This window comes from Nematostella vectensis, chromosome 15, assembly GCF_932526225.1.
Source record: "Nematostella vectensis chromosome 15, jaNemVect1.1, whole genome shotgun sequence".
Lineage (NCBI taxonomy): Eukaryota > Metazoa > Cnidaria > Anthozoa > Actiniaria > Edwardsiidae > Nematostella > Nematostella vectensis.
The window spans coordinates 9,009,109-9,025,044 of NC_064048.1; the positions used below are offsets into that span (position 1 = coordinate 9,009,109).

Below are 15,936 nucleotides of genomic sequence, written 5' to 3' on the forward strand. Positions count from 1 at the left end.
ACCCTTACAAGCGATACCAAACCGATTAGATAATATAACAATACAACACCCTTACAAGGGATACCAAACCGATTAGATAATATACCAATACAACACCCTTACAAGGGATACCAAACCGATTAGATAATATACCAATACAACACCCTTACAAGGGATACCAAACCGATTAGATAATATACCAATACAACACCCTTACAAGGGATACCAAACCGATTAGATAATATACCAATACAACACCCTTACAAGGGATACCAAACCGATTAGATAATATACCAATACAACACCATTACAAGGGATACCAAACCGATTAGATAATATACCAATACAACACCCTTACAAGGGATACCAAACCGATTAGGTAATATACCAATACAACACCCTTACAAGGGATACCAACCCGATTAGAGAATATACCAATACAACACCCTTACAAGGGATACCAAACCGATAAGGTAATATACCAATACAACACCCTTACAAGGGATACCAAACCGATTAGGTAATAACACCCTTACAAGGGATAACCGATTAGATAATATACCAATACAACACCCTTACAAGGGATACCAAACCGATTAGATAATATACCAATACAACACCCTTACAAGGGATACCAAACCGATTAGGTAATATACCAATACAACACCCTTACAAGGGATGCCAAACCGATTAGATAATATACCAATACAACACCCTTACAAGGGATACCAAACCGGTTAGATAATAAACCAATACAACACCCTTACAAGGGATACCAAACCGATTAGATAATATACCAATACAACACCCTTACAAGGGATACCAACCGATTAGATAATATACCAATACAACACCCCTACAAGGGATACCAAACCGATTAGATAATATACCAATACAACACCCTTACAAGGGATATCAACCGATTAGATAATATACCAATACTACACCCTTACAAGGGATACCAAACCGATTAGATAATATACCAATACAACACCCTTACAAGGGATACCGAACCGATTAGATAATATACCAATAAAATACCCCTACAAGGGATACCAAACCGATTAGGTAATTTACCAATACAACACCCTTACAAGGGATACCAAACCGATTAGGTAATATACCAATACAACACCCCTACAAGGGATACCAAACCGATTAGATAATATACCAATACAACACCCTTACAAGGGATACCGAACCGATTAGGTAATATACCAATACAACACCCCTACAAGGGATACCAAACCGATTAGGTAATATACCAATACAACACCCTTACAAGGGATACCAAACCGAGTAGGTAATATACCAATACAACACCCTTACAAGGGATACCAAACCGATTAGATAATATACCAATACAACACCCTTACAAGGGATACCAAACCGATTAGGTAATATACCAATACAACACCCCTACAAGGGATACCAAACCGATTAGATAATATACCAATACAACACCCCTACAAGGGATACCAAACCGATTAGATAATATACCAATACAACACTCTTACAAGGGATACCAAACCGATTAGGTAATATACCAATACAACACCCTTACAAGGGATACCAAACCGATTAGGTAATATACCAATACTACACCCCTACAAGGGATACCAAACCGATTAGATAATATACCAATACAACACCCTTACAAGGGATACCAAACCGATTAGATAATGTACCAATACAACACCCTTACAAGGGATACCAAACCGATTAGGTAATATACCAATACAACACCCTTACAAGGGATACCAAACCGATTAGATATTATAACAATACAACACCCTTACAAGGGATACCAAACCGATTAGGTAATATACCAATACAACACCCTTACAAGGGATACTAAACCGATTAGGTAATATACCAATACAACACCCTTACAAGGGATACCAACCGATTAGATAATATACCAATACAACACCCCTACAAGGGATACCAAACCGATTAGATAATATAACAATACAACACCCTTACAAGGGATACCAAACCGATTAGATAATATACCAATACAACACCCCTACAAGGGATTCCAAACTGATTAGGTAATATACCAATACAACACCCTTACAAGGGATACCAAACCGATTAGGTAATTTACCAATACAACACCCTTACAAGGGATACCAAACCGATTAGATAATATACCAATACAACACCCTTACAAGGGATACCAAACCGATTAGATAATATACCAATACAACACCCTTACAAGGGATACCAAACCGATTAGATAATATACAAATACAACACCCTTACAAGGGATACCAAACCGATTAGGTAATATACCAATACAACACCCTTACAAGGGATACCAAACCGATTAGGTAATATACCAATACAACACCCTTACAAGGGATACCAAACCGATTAGATAATATACCAACACAACACCCTTACAAGGGATACCAAACCGATTAGATAATCTACCAATACAACACCCCTACAAGGGATACCAAACCGATTAAATAATATACCAATACAACATCCTTACAAGGGATACCGAACCGATTAGATAATTTACCAATACAACACCCTTACAACGGATACCAAACCGATTAGATAATATACCAATACAACACCCTTACAAGGGATACCAAACCGATTAGGTAATATACCAATACAACACCCTTACAAGGGATACCAAACCGATTAGATAATATACCAATACAACACCCTTACAAGGGATACCAAACCGATTAGATAATATACCAATACAACACCCCTACAAGGGATACCAAACCGATTAGATAATATACCAATACTACACCCTTACAAGGGATACCAAACCGATTAGATAATATACCAATACAACACCCCTACAAGGGATACCAAACCGATTAGATAATATACCAATACAACACCCTTACAAGGGATACCAACCGATTAGATAATATACCAATACTACACCCTTACAAGGGATACCAAACCGATTAGATAATATACCAATACAACACCCTTACAAGGGATACCAACCGATTAGATAATATACCAATACTACACCCTTACAAGGGATACCAAACCGATTAGATAATATACCAATACAACACCCTTACAAGGGATACCGAACCGATTAGATAATATACCAATAAAATACCCCTACAAGGGATACCAAACTGATTAGGTAATTTACCAATACAACACCCTTACAAGGGATACCAAACCGATTAGATAAAATACCAATACAACACCCCTACAAGGGATACCAAACCGATTAGATAATATACCAATACAACACCCTTACAAGGGATACCAAACCAATTAGGTAATATACCAATACAACACCCTTACAAGGGATACCAAACCGATTAGATAATTTACCAGTACAACACCCCTACAAGGGATACCAAACCGATTAGATAATTTACCAATACAACACCCTTACAAGGGATACCAAACCGATTAGGTAATATACCAATACAACACCCTTACAAGGGATACCAAACCGATTAGATAATATACCAATACAATACCCCTACAAGGGATACCAAACCGATTAGATAATATACCAATACAACACCCCTACAAGAGATACCAAACCGACCAGGTAATATACCAATACAACACCCTTACAAGGGATACCAAACCGATTAGATAATATACCAATACAACACCTTAAACAAAAAAACACCACTACCAGAAATACACGAAACAACCAGGTAATACTAGTACACCGACGCTACCAAGAATACCAAAACAACTGTATAATATAGAAACACACACCACTACCTAACGCGAAATACGTTAGCACATCACCCTTCGTCAACGCCCAGCCAGCTTTCCGCATGTTCCTGAAATTTCTGGTTAATTTAAGATTCTAGAAGGGCGTTGATGTTGATATTCAGGCGATTACTTAGTTCGGGCGAATTAACCAATGGATAATTTTTTTTTTAAATCCAAGCGATTCCCCCTTAATTTCTCTCAGAACCATCAGTCCTTCCGCCGGTAAAAACCCGAAAAACAAGCATGTTCGCCGACAAACCGGAATCCCCAGATACGGCAGAGCGACGACGTCTCGCGCGTGCTCAAACAGACAATAGCATACGTAATGAGCTAAGGCGGCAGGAGCTCGCCGAGGAGAGAAGGAGAAAGCTTACACTGCTAGCAGAGGAGAGGAAAACGCGTGGATTAATTGATACGGACAAGGATGGGTCAGACTTCGGGCGCTATGCGTTTGATCAAGGTACAGTGATATAAAGGATATACAAGCTTCATATGAGCACCTCATGTAAAAAAGATGCCCCGGCTTAAATGTTCCACCAAATGTTCCACTAAGGCCCTCGCAGACCGTTGAGGCAGACGCTCGTGAAAATTTGTCACATGTGAAACAAACAAGGCAGCTTGTCGATTACCATGTGTGACGCTGGCGTGGGCTTCGTTTGAGGCTCATTCATATCCTCAACTTTCGATTCTAGTTTCTCGTAAACGCAGGTTCGACATGCAACTGCATTAAGCAAGTACTTTTGCTAAGGCCTATTTTAGCCATAGCGTCGGGTAAAAGTTTAGAAGGGGCGCGGCTTGGGCTCAAATGTTGAAAAGGAATAAATTCTTTAGTTTTCAAATTATCTTAATAAAAATACTCTCGAATTGACTATCTGAAATTTATTCTTGTGCAACACTGGTCCTCTTGCCCCTCTCACTCAAGTTGCCTTAGGGTGTGGACTTAGCAGGGGGCGTAAATTCGGGGATGGATCTTTGTAGGCAAGAGTGCATTTATTTTTTCAAAGATTGCGAGGACAATTTTGGCGTAAAATAAAGATTCATCAATCGCGAAGTTTGACAGGTCAGTTTTAAGCCAAAAATTCGTGTGCTTCAAGCTGGAGTATTGTTAGGTGTTACTGTGAATTTAGAAAAAAATTCATCGCGCAGATTTCGGTATTTTTACTTTAATATAAAAAAATTGCTTCCATTTACCTTGCATGAAAAAAAATAATTTGATTTCAAACAAGTGTGAATCGGGATCTGACAAAGCCTATTTTAGCCATAGCGTCGGGTAATAGTTTAGAAGAGGCGCAGCTTGGGCTAAAATGTTGAAAAGGAATAAATTCTTTAGTTTTCAAATTATCTTAATAAAAATACTCTCGAATTGACTATCTGAAATTTATTCTTGTGCAACACTGGTCCTCTTGCCCCTCTTACTCAAGTTGCCTTAGGGTGTGGACTTAGCAGGGGGCGTAAATTCGGGGATGAATCTTTGTAGGCAAGAGTGCATTTATTTTTTCAAAGATTGCGAGGACAATTTTGGCGTAAAATAAAGATTCATCAATCGCGAAGTTTGACAGGTCAGTTTTAAGCCAAAAATTCGTGTGCTTCAAGCTGGAGTATTGGTAGGTGTTACTGTTAATTTAGAAAAAAATTCATCGCGCAGATTTCGATATTTTTATTTTAATATAAAACAATTGCTTCCATTTACCTTGCATGAAAAAAATAATTTGATTTCAAACAAGTGTGAATCTTGCGGGATCTGACAAAGCATAGATGTACTAATAAAATCTGAAACATTCACGAAAATCGAGCCGAAAATGAGTCTAATATAGGGAACTTAGTGAAAGCTGTTTAGCCAAAACAACCTCGGCGCGCCACCTTGAGCGCCTGCTTCCCTCCGGCAACATTGTATCACATGGTTACAGCCTCAGATGGGGCGCTAAGAGGATGGACTGAAGTCGAGAAAAAACAGAACGTTTCAGTACATTTGTAACAATGCGATATCGCTTTCTGTGAGTTCACCATGTTATGTATATTTTTTGTCCCTTGGTATATATTTATGTGTTCCTGACCGCGCTGTAATTCAGCATCTATTGCTGCAATAGCGTTGAAATAAACGATTAAAAAAGATTAAAAATTGTCTCCCCATTTGGTGTGGCTTCCCATGATGTATTTTTTTGCACTTTTTTCATTTGGTTTACACTGTTTCAGAATCCTTTTTGTCCAAGTACTGCATTCTAAACGAGAGCCAAACGAACTACTATCACAGAATATTCGAGAACGTAAGTACGGCTAGGTGTTTTCTCATATGACAAATATTTAAATGAAAGCCTTATCTATTCTAGTGCTTTCATACTCCCTTCTCCTAGTCTCCGGCGCTGCCGTTCTTAATGTTAGTCTGAAATTCATCCCCAACGACTTCAGATTGACACGAAAGACGGTTATGTAGGAAACTACCCTCCTAGCTGTGGCCAGGGTTTTGAACGAGTGTTTTGTTTGTCTACGTGGTTTGGTCTACGTGTCCTCAGTCAGTGTCATCATTTTTTTTTTTTTCATTAAGACCCCTGACAAAGTGGCAAGGGTCAAACAATCCTCAACTCTTGCTAAGCAGGGCCGTTTCCAGTCTGCTAACTGGATTCATGTTCAACATTTTTTAACTTTTCTTTGACATGACAGTTTGACGAGGATAACGATGGGTACCTATTTCCGGAGGAGCTGTTGGAAGCTCTTGAATGTGTCAACAAGAATCTACTGAGCGATTCCCATCTCAAGTACATTTACAGGGTAATTATCAAGATATTGCTTTTAAAACGCTCTTTTGTCCGATTTCCGGCAGAACGCCTAATTGCTTCCCGAAAAAAAATTAAGTTTCTTTTCTTTTTTTGGCCGTGGCCATAAAATATTTCCTTACAACAGTCAAGTCAGGTCTAATCGACTTTTGTAAACTTTCATAATTTCATAAGGTGGGGGGATCTGCTGTTTATATATTGAGTAACTAGTCTTAGAGCGCTGGAAGTATGGACAGTTCTAATGTATTTGCGGATTTAGGCTAAATTTCTATTTCAGTCATCACTAGCGCGAAAAATGTAAAAGACGATCCTACACATACACATAGTTTAATACAACTGGATAAAAGATACGGTGGAGCAAATTTGGATTTGTTCGTATAAATAACCGCTGGGAAGGAACATTTTTTTTCCTTTGTTTGTTTGTTTGTTTGAAAAGATCTGAAACTGGTCCAAAAAGTTATGCGGATCTCAAAAGGATAAAATTCCCCGTCTTTCGGATGATTTGATTTTATCCCGGTCAATTCGAGTCCAGCTTATATTTAATTCTCCATAATTGTTGCGATGTAGCGCAGTTGCTGTCGTTGACGTCGTGACTTCCAAGCGCATGATCCAAGCGTGACTTCCACTTGGGTAGTCTTTACCGTCATGTCGGCGCCAAAAAGTACAAAAGTAAACGTTGGCTGTTTGAAAACTTAGCAATAACTTAGCGCTTAAATCGGTATAGAAATGTTTCAGAAATGTATATTATAGCTATTTCCTTGTGTATTGCATAAAATTTACAATCGCCTAAACCAGAAACTAGACAAAATATCATTATCAGACATTAGTCTAGGTTCCACACAAATTACAGAAGTTGCTGTAAATAAGAAACCATAATTATAAAGCCTTTTCATCGATTCTAGCTAATTTTACTCGGTAATTAGTTTTTTTTTTTATTATTTTAATTTTTAAGTAACCCCCTTAACCGTTTTTTATTATCTGCTTAGTATCTGATTAGTATCCGAGGGATTAGTATCTAGGATCACCGCGGTAGAGAAACGAAACAAAACTTTGCTCTGCATCAAGTTTGAGTTTGCCAAGACAGACAGAAACTTACATTGAAATGAATCCGTCTCGCTAGTGTCGGCACGCACGAACAAACATACAAATATGATTATAGTTTATTCAATGTTTGCTGTTGTTGTTTATATGAGGTTTACATAAAAAATACATACAGGTTGAGCTGTCCATACTTTTGGCCCCAGCGCTGTAAAAAAAGGTGGCATAATGATAAATGTAATTTAACGTTCATTCCAGGCCTTGGAACATTGCGACTGTAGTCTTGATTCCGGTGCCGACTTCAAGTTCTTCTCCGTAGTCGCCGCTTTTTCTCAGAGGATCGCAGCACTAGAGTAAGGAGTTAAAATTACTTCTTCGAAATTATACCACAGCATTAATATTTTATCGTTTATCATTTCAATGAAAACCAATGAGCAGTTATTGTAAAACACCAGAAATGTGTATGGAATGTTTGTCCCGACCAATCGCTTGTGAGATAATTAAACATTCAACTTGAACATGTCTCAACAATCCCCAGTGTCTGAATGGTCGTGTATGTTTAGTTATTCCATACATATTTTAGGCGCTCACGGTTGCGCGGTAACATTCTGAGAATAGAAAAAAAAAAAATTAAACCCCAAAGTATAGCCATAAATTTTGTATATCCATTGCTCATCTAAATAAATTTATGCAACTCAAGAACTCTTTCAACCAAAATGATTTTTTGGAACACATCCACAATACTCCGCGCCGCAAGAAAACCATGACGTCACAATGCCAAGGAGCCCTACCCTACCATACTACTTTCACCAAGTTTACATGGGCCCTTTCTTTTGCAGTGAATTTGCCAAGGTGCTGATATCCAAGTTAGACTTCAGAGAACTTGACTACAAACTCCAGCGGGCAAAGGTAAATTGAATGCATAACATTTAGATACAAGTCCCAGCATCTTCCCCCCCCCCCCACCCTCATTAAGTAAGTGTTATCTATTGTTGAACCATTTTTGGCCAGGTTTTCATGCCACTAAGATTATAGGTGTTTAGTATTAGTTGTAAGTAACCCTTTCCTACAAAACATTGTCCGTAATATCTCTTTAGGAGTGTAGCACACTCACAGGAACTAAACTTTCTCAAAAGCCCAGTAGGGTGTGTCAGATAAATTGCCAATGTTTGATAATTTATCTTTTTTTGGACTGAAATACATAATTCAGATTTATGATAATTACATCAAAATTGGCTTCTTGGCCTATAACAATAACACACTTAAAAACATTAAATTGTTACAACCTTATAGAATAGTTTTCATTAACACATGAAATAAAGTGTCAGGAAAACACAAAAGTCAGGAAAACACAAAAGAGAACAATGGAATAAGATCACAATAAAGCGTAACATGCTTAGGTGTAGTTCATGTGCTAATGAAAATCATTTTAATGGTCTTACATATAATGCTCTTTAAATGATAAAAAGTTTAAGGGGTTTTATAACCAATGATTTTTTTTTCTTTCTTCTAGTCTCTATTCAAGTGTTATGCAAGTGAGGACACAAAAACTATGTCCATGGAAGTCTTAATACTTGAACTCACTACGGGACGCTTAGGAAAGTCTGAAAAGAGACAAGTTTTGAAGATCCTTGGTCAGACCACCTACTTGGATTTTCTTGATTTCTTGACTTATGTCCCACTTTTTATTTACATACATGAACAAGTGCTGGCACACCCTCTCCATACTTAAATATAAACAAATTATAAATAATATAGTATAGTCCCTATCATGACCAGCATCCAAAAATTGTAACAATTTCTTAAATTAAATAATACCTGTGCCCCCCTCCCATTCAGAAAATTGGGCCATAGCATGGGGTGGGGGTACTGGGGGCATGTGCCCCCCCCCCCCCCCCCCCAAAAAAAAAAAAACAATCTAAAAAATATATGAGAGAATGACCAGTAGGGTGTGGCTGTGCCCCCCTTTTTTTTAGGCCTGCTACAACTTTGGTTTGTAGCTTAAATGACATATTGCACCCTTGCATAGGTGCTGCACTTTTGAGAGCTGAAGGGGACGCTTTTATAGACTGTTCTATTAAATTTTGTATTATATATTATTTAGATATTTAGAATAGTGACCACAAAATGTAAATAAAAAAATGAAATAAATTCACCATCTTTTTTTCTTTTTTACTCATTTATTAATTTTTAATCAGTGTTACAATGTAATTTTCTATATTAATAGCTGCATTGTTGAAGACTGGAAAGTTTTACTCACTGTTGTTTTAACATTAGAATTCTAATGCTTTTGTTATGTACAATACAATTTTATATAACCATACATTAGTAATGGTCTGAACAAAATTGTAACACAAAAACATTTCCAACCCTTCAGTTAACCCACAAGCCACATTATAATCTGAAGTTAATCTTCAATCATTAAATTATTATCTTCTTTATGTAGTATTATACTATCACATGTTTGACAATCAAGAGATACCTTATTATTAACTGCTGATTATATATGTTTTAATCACTCATCCTTGATTGCTGGTGTGTTGCGCTTCCAAATGGAGTAGTTGAGGCATGAAGCCAGGGATACCCAGGCCAGGTAGGGCACCATAAGCCCTGCGGCAAGCTTGCTGATTGGGTAGAATGTATAGATGCAGCCGGCAACAGTGCCCCACAAGAATAATATCTCCACAAATGCCTGATAAATAAAGCCCAGTAGTTGATTGATAATGATCCAACAATGTAGAGGTTATCTGCTGCCCTTCATTACTTTTGTTTATCCCTCATACCACTGTAAGCCACCTGGGACTTCATGTGATTTGTCTGTATGGTTTGGATGTTCTAACAGTCTGGTATTTTATGACCATGTCAATGAATTTTTCAGTTCTTTTCTGTATATGCTGATAGTCCATTTTGGTTTTTTCATCTATTGTGTCTGTCAGCCGATTTGTTTGATGTCTGTACATTTCTATCTGTAAATCTGTGACAATGACCAGACATACACAACAGATACATGTATGAAAATATAACATATATTTTTGTACATGTTTCTGCTGTGTATGTCTTGTTAATCTTTCTGTGTGTTTTCCTGTTACATATGCGCCTGTCTGTTTCCTCTCGTGTATTGCATAGTTAGCTTCTATAGTTTGAGTATAGGATAATGTAAGATAGGCAAATGCATTTCTATTATGACACTGTTTTAGATTTTATAGAAGTGCTTACAGCTCCCATCTTGTGTGCTCCAAAGAACAGGGGTGTCCACGCCCAGTTCAGCACTATCTGGGACCCATACAGGATAAGCGGCAGCTTGGTGGTGCTATTTATCCCACCACCTTCTTTCCACACCAAGTAGGATGAATACCCCATCGCTGTGTAGAGACTGGTCCACACAGGGCCAAATGCCCAGTTTGGTGGTCTCCACGATGGCTTGTCTAGATCTGTAAATTACAAACACTAACTATCTAAACATGTATTAGTGTGGAGCATTGGGTTGCTATGAAATAAGACCTCATTTACTATTTCCACTTAATAAAGGAAATACTTTTTTTCTTTTGAAAAATCACATCATATTTTTTTTAATGGTAAAATTGAATTTTCATTGCAGTTCTGTTTCTACTTATGATTAGCTAGTAAGTTCTCTGAAATGTATTTTCCTTTAACAGGACTTGAGATGGCTTTTGTTCTTTCCCATTTGCTTGTTCTTTATAAGAGGTAGTACCCTGATCCCTGACATGACATGCAGCTCAGTTAAAGCCGCATTGTCACCAGTTTACTTCTGCAGGTCCGATGGAAACCTCAACCGTTAAAAGACAAAAGAATCTATTAAAATCCGAGATATATAACAGGCCATCCGCTCTAAATTATCAATCACATCCTCAAAGAAACTTCCAATAAACACACTGCTTTCAATATTTTGAAATATTTTTCGTGTTTTCCATTAAGGAGATTGTTACGTAATCGACTGGAAGCAAACTGGTGACAATGCGGCTTTAAACTCACCCTTGTACCAAACCTTGACCTCATTTCTTGTGATTAGACCACCTGCAATGCCGCCAATGTGTGGGAACACACATGCACCCCCTATCTTGAGCCACGCTGGACAAGGCATTGCAGATACTGTAGTACAAGCAAATCTAGCTGTTTAACAGATGTGTCTTATAGAATAATTTCAGTAACACAAACTTTATCAATATTCAACATGGCAAAAAAAATGTTTTTTCGTGTGATGGGAAAAACGAGGGGCCGCTCATCAGTGGTCTATTGAAGTCTTGGGGCTCCGGTAACCAAGGAAGGGAAATATACATTATCTTGGACATTGTGTGGCTGAGAAAAGTTGGTGGTTGGAATAGGCAACACATTGGATACAATGCATATGCTGTTAAATAAAATCCCTTTGGTTGTTGTATAAAGTAAAAAAGGTCTCATTTTTAGTCCATCTCTCATCTAGTCATCAATGACGTCACAGTTTTGTCATGAACATGTCACTGAACTCAACTCTGTCTTCATCGTAGCAGATATAGGAAGAGGTTTTATAAGGGGGCTCTCTTGAGGTGCCCAGAAAAAAAATGTAATTTGCAAAAGATACAATATAGAATATTTGTCTTGGGTGCATGCCCCTATCCATTTGCAACAAAGGAGCCTGGGGCCTATGGAAGGCATAAACCAGAATAGCACTTGTGGATGCACAGCTTATAAATGAGATTGTCTGCTAAGATAGGAATTTGTGTCTATATAAGTCCAAAGCAAAATGTAATAGGAAAAAACAAAACAAAAACACCACCCCTGCACATTTTTATCGGGTCAGCCCCCCCCCCCCCCCCCCCACCCTTTTCAGCAAAATTAGCTAGATCCGCTCCTGCTGTTGTTGCATACTTTTTTAATCTTGATCACTGTGACATCATCTATGGATTATCAGAGGACAGAGTTGTAAACGCAATAAATATATCGCTTTTAGCACCATTCTCGCCCACAGGACTCTGCGTGGTTCCAAATCCAAGATGGCGGCCTTTATAAACGTCAAATATTCTGGATCAAATTTTGCAAAGATGGCAAAAAATATAAATCCCCCGCCTACAAGAAGACTAGCGACAAACAATTAATAACTTGAAACATTCATGTCGTTTTACAATTATTCTAAACAAAGACTAGAACAGAACTAGAGCATACACCTCTAAAATAAGCTTACTAACACTCAAATTTGGAATTGTATGTCATAGTTCAATCCATTTCTCTCATTCCTTCACACAGAAACGGCATGAGAGATATGCAATGGTACATGCATAGATGTCTGAATAGAATCGTAAATATACAACATATATCCAAAATCCGAATCTCAAAGGACTAGGAGGGCAAGCTACCAATTGCGAAAAAGAATGCGATTTTCTAGGTCATAAAATTGATTTATATCTTAGAATGCTGGGCATTTGTCTTTGAAAGCTTTAAACATTCAACAACACGACAAGCAAAGTAGTTTCTTACCGATAAAGTCCTTGTTCAATCGGTTGGAAATCAACAGATTTGCTAATCTTTGTGGTAACCCTGTGTCAGCTTTGGGCGTCAGTATATAGGAGTCTGGACGTAGGCCATCTCCCGGCAAAAAAATCGAAACTTTTTACTGTAATCTCCCGGGAATTGATCGAGAATTTCTTATACAGTTCTTGTATTTGAAGCACAATCTCTGGTTTTCGAGCTTTCAAGGTTGGAAATTAAGTTAAGTATACTTAAGCTTGAAAATCACACCTGAAAAGATGATTTAGGGACGGGGTAGGGGCTACTAAAAGGCTAGGTATTTTTTCAACCTCCTCCCTAAAAATATCCATTGTACAATAGGGTCGGCGTTATCTTTTTTACATTCAATAATCGCCCATACTCTTTTTTTTTGTTCTCGAGGGGCACTTCAAGTAGATGGGTATAATAGCGCCTTTTTTAGTATTTTAGTTTTAAATTTTTGCTTTCCTTTGGTTCTACTTGGCATATTAGCGCATTAAATGTTCTCTTTTGAAAGCAAAAACCTAGTCTCTAGCAATCTAGGGTCAGATCTAGCTTTTTCGCTAGAGAGGTGAGGGGGTTATTTCTTTTGTTACATATGGCTTTCTGGCAGCCCAATGGGGGTTTAGACCCCCTACACCCTCCCCCTAGATTGCTACTGAAACCCTTCATAAAGTTTGTGCTCCGCCTTGCATTAATAAGAGAGGCTGCTAAGCAACAAGCCACAATCTTGGTGAGCAAGAGGGGAGGGGGGGGGGGAGATTTTGACAATGGACCCCTTCAAATTTTAGAACCCCACCCCTTATGGTGTAAAAAGCTTTTGGATGTCTACCCTTTTTGTAAACCCAGGATTTTAAAGCATTCCCTTCTCCTCAGAGGCTTACAGAGCTTTTTAGAAACTAACAAATTGGGGGGGGGGGGGGGGGGTGGGAATGGCCCTGAGGATGCTATTGCACTGTGTTCATATTATTTTTATTTTTTATTTTTTAGACTTTTTAAATTTTTATAACAATAAGGAGTAGCAATGACAAGCATGATAGTGTATGGATGCATAATTAAGATACTTTCTTGATATTTCTTTGATTTGAATTTCATTTGAATTCATTAATTTCATTTTGACTTACATTATCAAAGCTTAAGAAATCATCTTTTACATGGGTTAAACTACCTAAATCAAAATAATCAAACTTATATCCTATGGGGGATAACCAAAGTTAGGGAGCAAGATCACTCATCCTTGATTGCTGGTGTGTTGCGCTTCCAAATGGAGTAGTTGAGGCATGAAGCCAAGGATACCCAGGCCAGGTAGGGCACCATAAGCCCTGCGGCAAGCTTGCTGATTGGGTAGAATGTATAGATGCAGCCGGCAACTGTGCCCCACATGAATAATATCTCCACAAATGCCTAGAAAATTAAAAAAAATATATGATCATAAGACAAAACTGTCAGTCTGTCTGTCAATCGGTCGGTCGGTCAGTCTGTCGTTCGGTCTGTCTGTCTGGTCTTGAAGGAGAGGTGCTGGTAAAATAATAAGTTATTAACAGTTCATTAGATACTACAAAAGTGCTTACAGCTCCCATCTTGTGTGCTCCAAAGAACAGGGGTGTCCACGCCCAGTTCAGCACTATCTGGGACCCATACAGGATAAGCGGCAGCTTGGTGGTGCTATTTATCCCACCACCCTCTCTCCACACCAAGTAGGATGAATACCCCATCGCTGTGTAGAGACTGGTCCACACAGGGCCAAATGCCCAGTTTGGTGGTCTCCACGATGGCTTATCTAGTCCTGCAAATTGTACAATTAATAATGACTATAGTTGGTGTGACTAGAAAATCTACAGGCAAGCTGTAGAATAACTTGGTGGTCTGCATAGGCGTGGCGAAATCAGGGAAATAAATCAAACCAAGTAAATGGTATGTTTTAAGAGAGTTGCGGTGTAATTGTAATTGTATATGCCATAACAATATGATTATACAGGCCAGTTATTAAAGATTATAAGTTGAACTCACCCTCGTACCATGTCTTGACCTCCTTTCTTGTGATCACACTACCTGCGATGCCGCCAATATGTGGGAACACACAGGCACCCCCTATCCTAAGCCAAGTCATAGGGCATGCCATTGCTGAAAGTATAAAAAATCATATAGTGCATGTTGCATCAAGGCAGAGCAACCTTTTCATTCAGAAATTATAAACTATAAAACATGGAGGGACTAACCACCCCCTGTTCCCCTGCCAATTGAAAAAAAAATGTATTTTTGACATAAAATTGCCGTTGCCTTAAAACAAGAGGTTTATATTTCCTGGCCATTACCCTCTGGGCTTGTGCCCGGCATTTCGAGCTGTAACAACTATTCCTCGGGCTAGTCAAGTCAGGCAATCGGGCTAGTCAGTGACCTTCGGCCTCATCAGACCTCATGAACTATATTCGGGCTCGAGAAATAACTATTAATGAGTCATTATTAATATGGTGAATGGTATTGACTAAAACGAAGTTTATATGAGCAAGGCGAAAGCTCGAAAAAGCGAACAAAAAACGAACAGCGGCGAAATATGTACAAGGACCTACGGAGTGATAGGTAAAATGAAAATCGTTTAAAGTTTAAACCCGTCCTAAAAACAGAACTACATGTTAAAAAGAGTGATTTCTTACCGATAAAATCTTTGTTTGCTGGAAATCAACAGGACGTCAGCCAGAATGCAGTGAAGCTGGCACTGGCTTGACGGGAGCCCTGTGGCGCAAAGTTCCAAATTTTCTCTTTGATCATCCACTGTATAAAACGACGACTAGGTTATAAAAAAGAGTAATTTCAGAATCATGATCATCTGATCTGATTTTCGAATTTGAATAAAAGTAAATTCAAACTGCAGATTCAATTTCAATGTGCGCCTTTTTGTGATAGTAACATATGTGTTTTTTCTATCTCTCCCCAG

General features: G+C 38.3%; 3 protein-coding genes across 4 annotated transcripts in view; 1 reads left to right on the top strand and 2 right to left on the bottom strand.

Annotated features, from left to right (window-relative positions):
• Nucleotides 1–9,412, top strand: part of LOC5512447 — a 28,239-nt gene extending 18,827 nt beyond the window's left edge. Inside the window, exons 14-19 of the mRNA XM_048722717.1 lie at nucleotides 3,914–4,171; nucleotides 5,905–5,975; nucleotides 6,370–6,477; nucleotides 7,779–7,873; nucleotides 8,360–8,429; nucleotides 9,034–9,412. Coding sequence (XP_048578674.1) covers nucleotides 3,914–4,171; nucleotides 5,905–5,975; nucleotides 6,370–6,477; nucleotides 7,779–7,873; nucleotides 8,360–8,429; nucleotides 9,034–9,252 — 821 coding nt within the window. The 3' untranslated portion in view covers nucleotides 9,253–9,412. The remainder of the gene's footprint in view (nucleotides 1–3,913; nucleotides 4,172–5,904; nucleotides 5,976–6,369; nucleotides 6,478–7,778; nucleotides 7,874–8,359; nucleotides 8,430–9,033) is intronic.
• A 268-nt stretch (nucleotides 9,413–9,680) lies between these two features.
• LOC5512446 (translocator protein) lies at nucleotides 9,681–13,085 on the bottom strand. Of its 2 annotated transcripts, none has more exons than XM_032381885.2 (4): nucleotides 12,993–13,085; nucleotides 11,514–11,630; nucleotides 10,737–10,951; nucleotides 9,681–10,212 (listed from the first exon to the last, which is right to left on the bottom strand). In XM_032381885.2, exons 2-4 carry the CDS (start codon nucleotides 11,620–11,622, stop codon nucleotides 10,036–10,038), a joined length of 501 nt encoding a protein of 166 aa, XP_032237776.1. In that variant the 5' UTR covers nucleotides 11,623–11,630; nucleotides 12,993–13,085; the 3' UTR covers nucleotides 9,681–10,035. The 2 variants fall into 2 exon arrangements, with proteins under 2 accessions (XP_032237776.1, XP_032237777.1); XM_032381886.2 differs by lacking the exon at nucleotides 12,993–13,085 and adding an exon at nucleotides 12,387–12,519.
• An 871-nt stretch (nucleotides 13,086–13,956) lies between these two features.
• On the bottom strand, nucleotides 13,957–15,890 carry LOC116618344 (translocator protein). The gene is made up of 4 exons (XM_032381883.2): nucleotides 15,656–15,890; nucleotides 15,012–15,125; nucleotides 14,573–14,787; nucleotides 13,957–14,405 (listed from the first exon to the last, which is right to left on the bottom strand). The coding sequence occupies exons 2-4, from the start codon at nucleotides 15,121–15,123 to the stop codon at nucleotides 14,229–14,231; spliced, it is 504 nt and encodes a 167-aa protein (XP_032237774.1). The 5' UTR covers nucleotides 15,124–15,125; nucleotides 15,656–15,890; the 3' UTR covers nucleotides 13,957–14,228.
• Nucleotides 15,891–15,936: the final 46 nt, after the last annotated feature.

Coding starts and splice junctions, on each gene's coding strand:
- LOC116618344 (XM_032381883.2), bottom strand. CDS start 15,123: ATGGCATGCCCTATGACTTGGCTTAGGATAGGGGGTGCCTGTGTGTTC. Junction 14,788..15,011: donor GGTCAAGACATGGTACGAGG/GTGAGTTCAACT, acceptor TACAATTTGCAG/GACTAGATAAGCCATCGTGG. Junction 14,406..14,572: donor GAGCACACAAGATGGGAGCT/GTAAGCACTTTT, acceptor TTAATTTTCTAG/GCATTTGTGGAGATATTATT.
- LOC5512446 (XM_032381885.2), bottom strand. CDS start 11,622: ATGCCTTGTCCAGCGTGGCTCAAGATAGGGGGTGCATGTGTGTTCCCA. Junction 10,952..11,513: donor GGTCAAGGTTTGGTACAAGG/GTGAGTTTAAAG, acceptor TGTAATTTACAG/ATCTAGACAAGCCATCGTGG. Junction 10,213..10,736: donor GAGCACACAAGATGGGAGCT/GTAAGCACTTCT, acceptor TTTATTTATCAG/GCATTTGTGGAGATATTATT.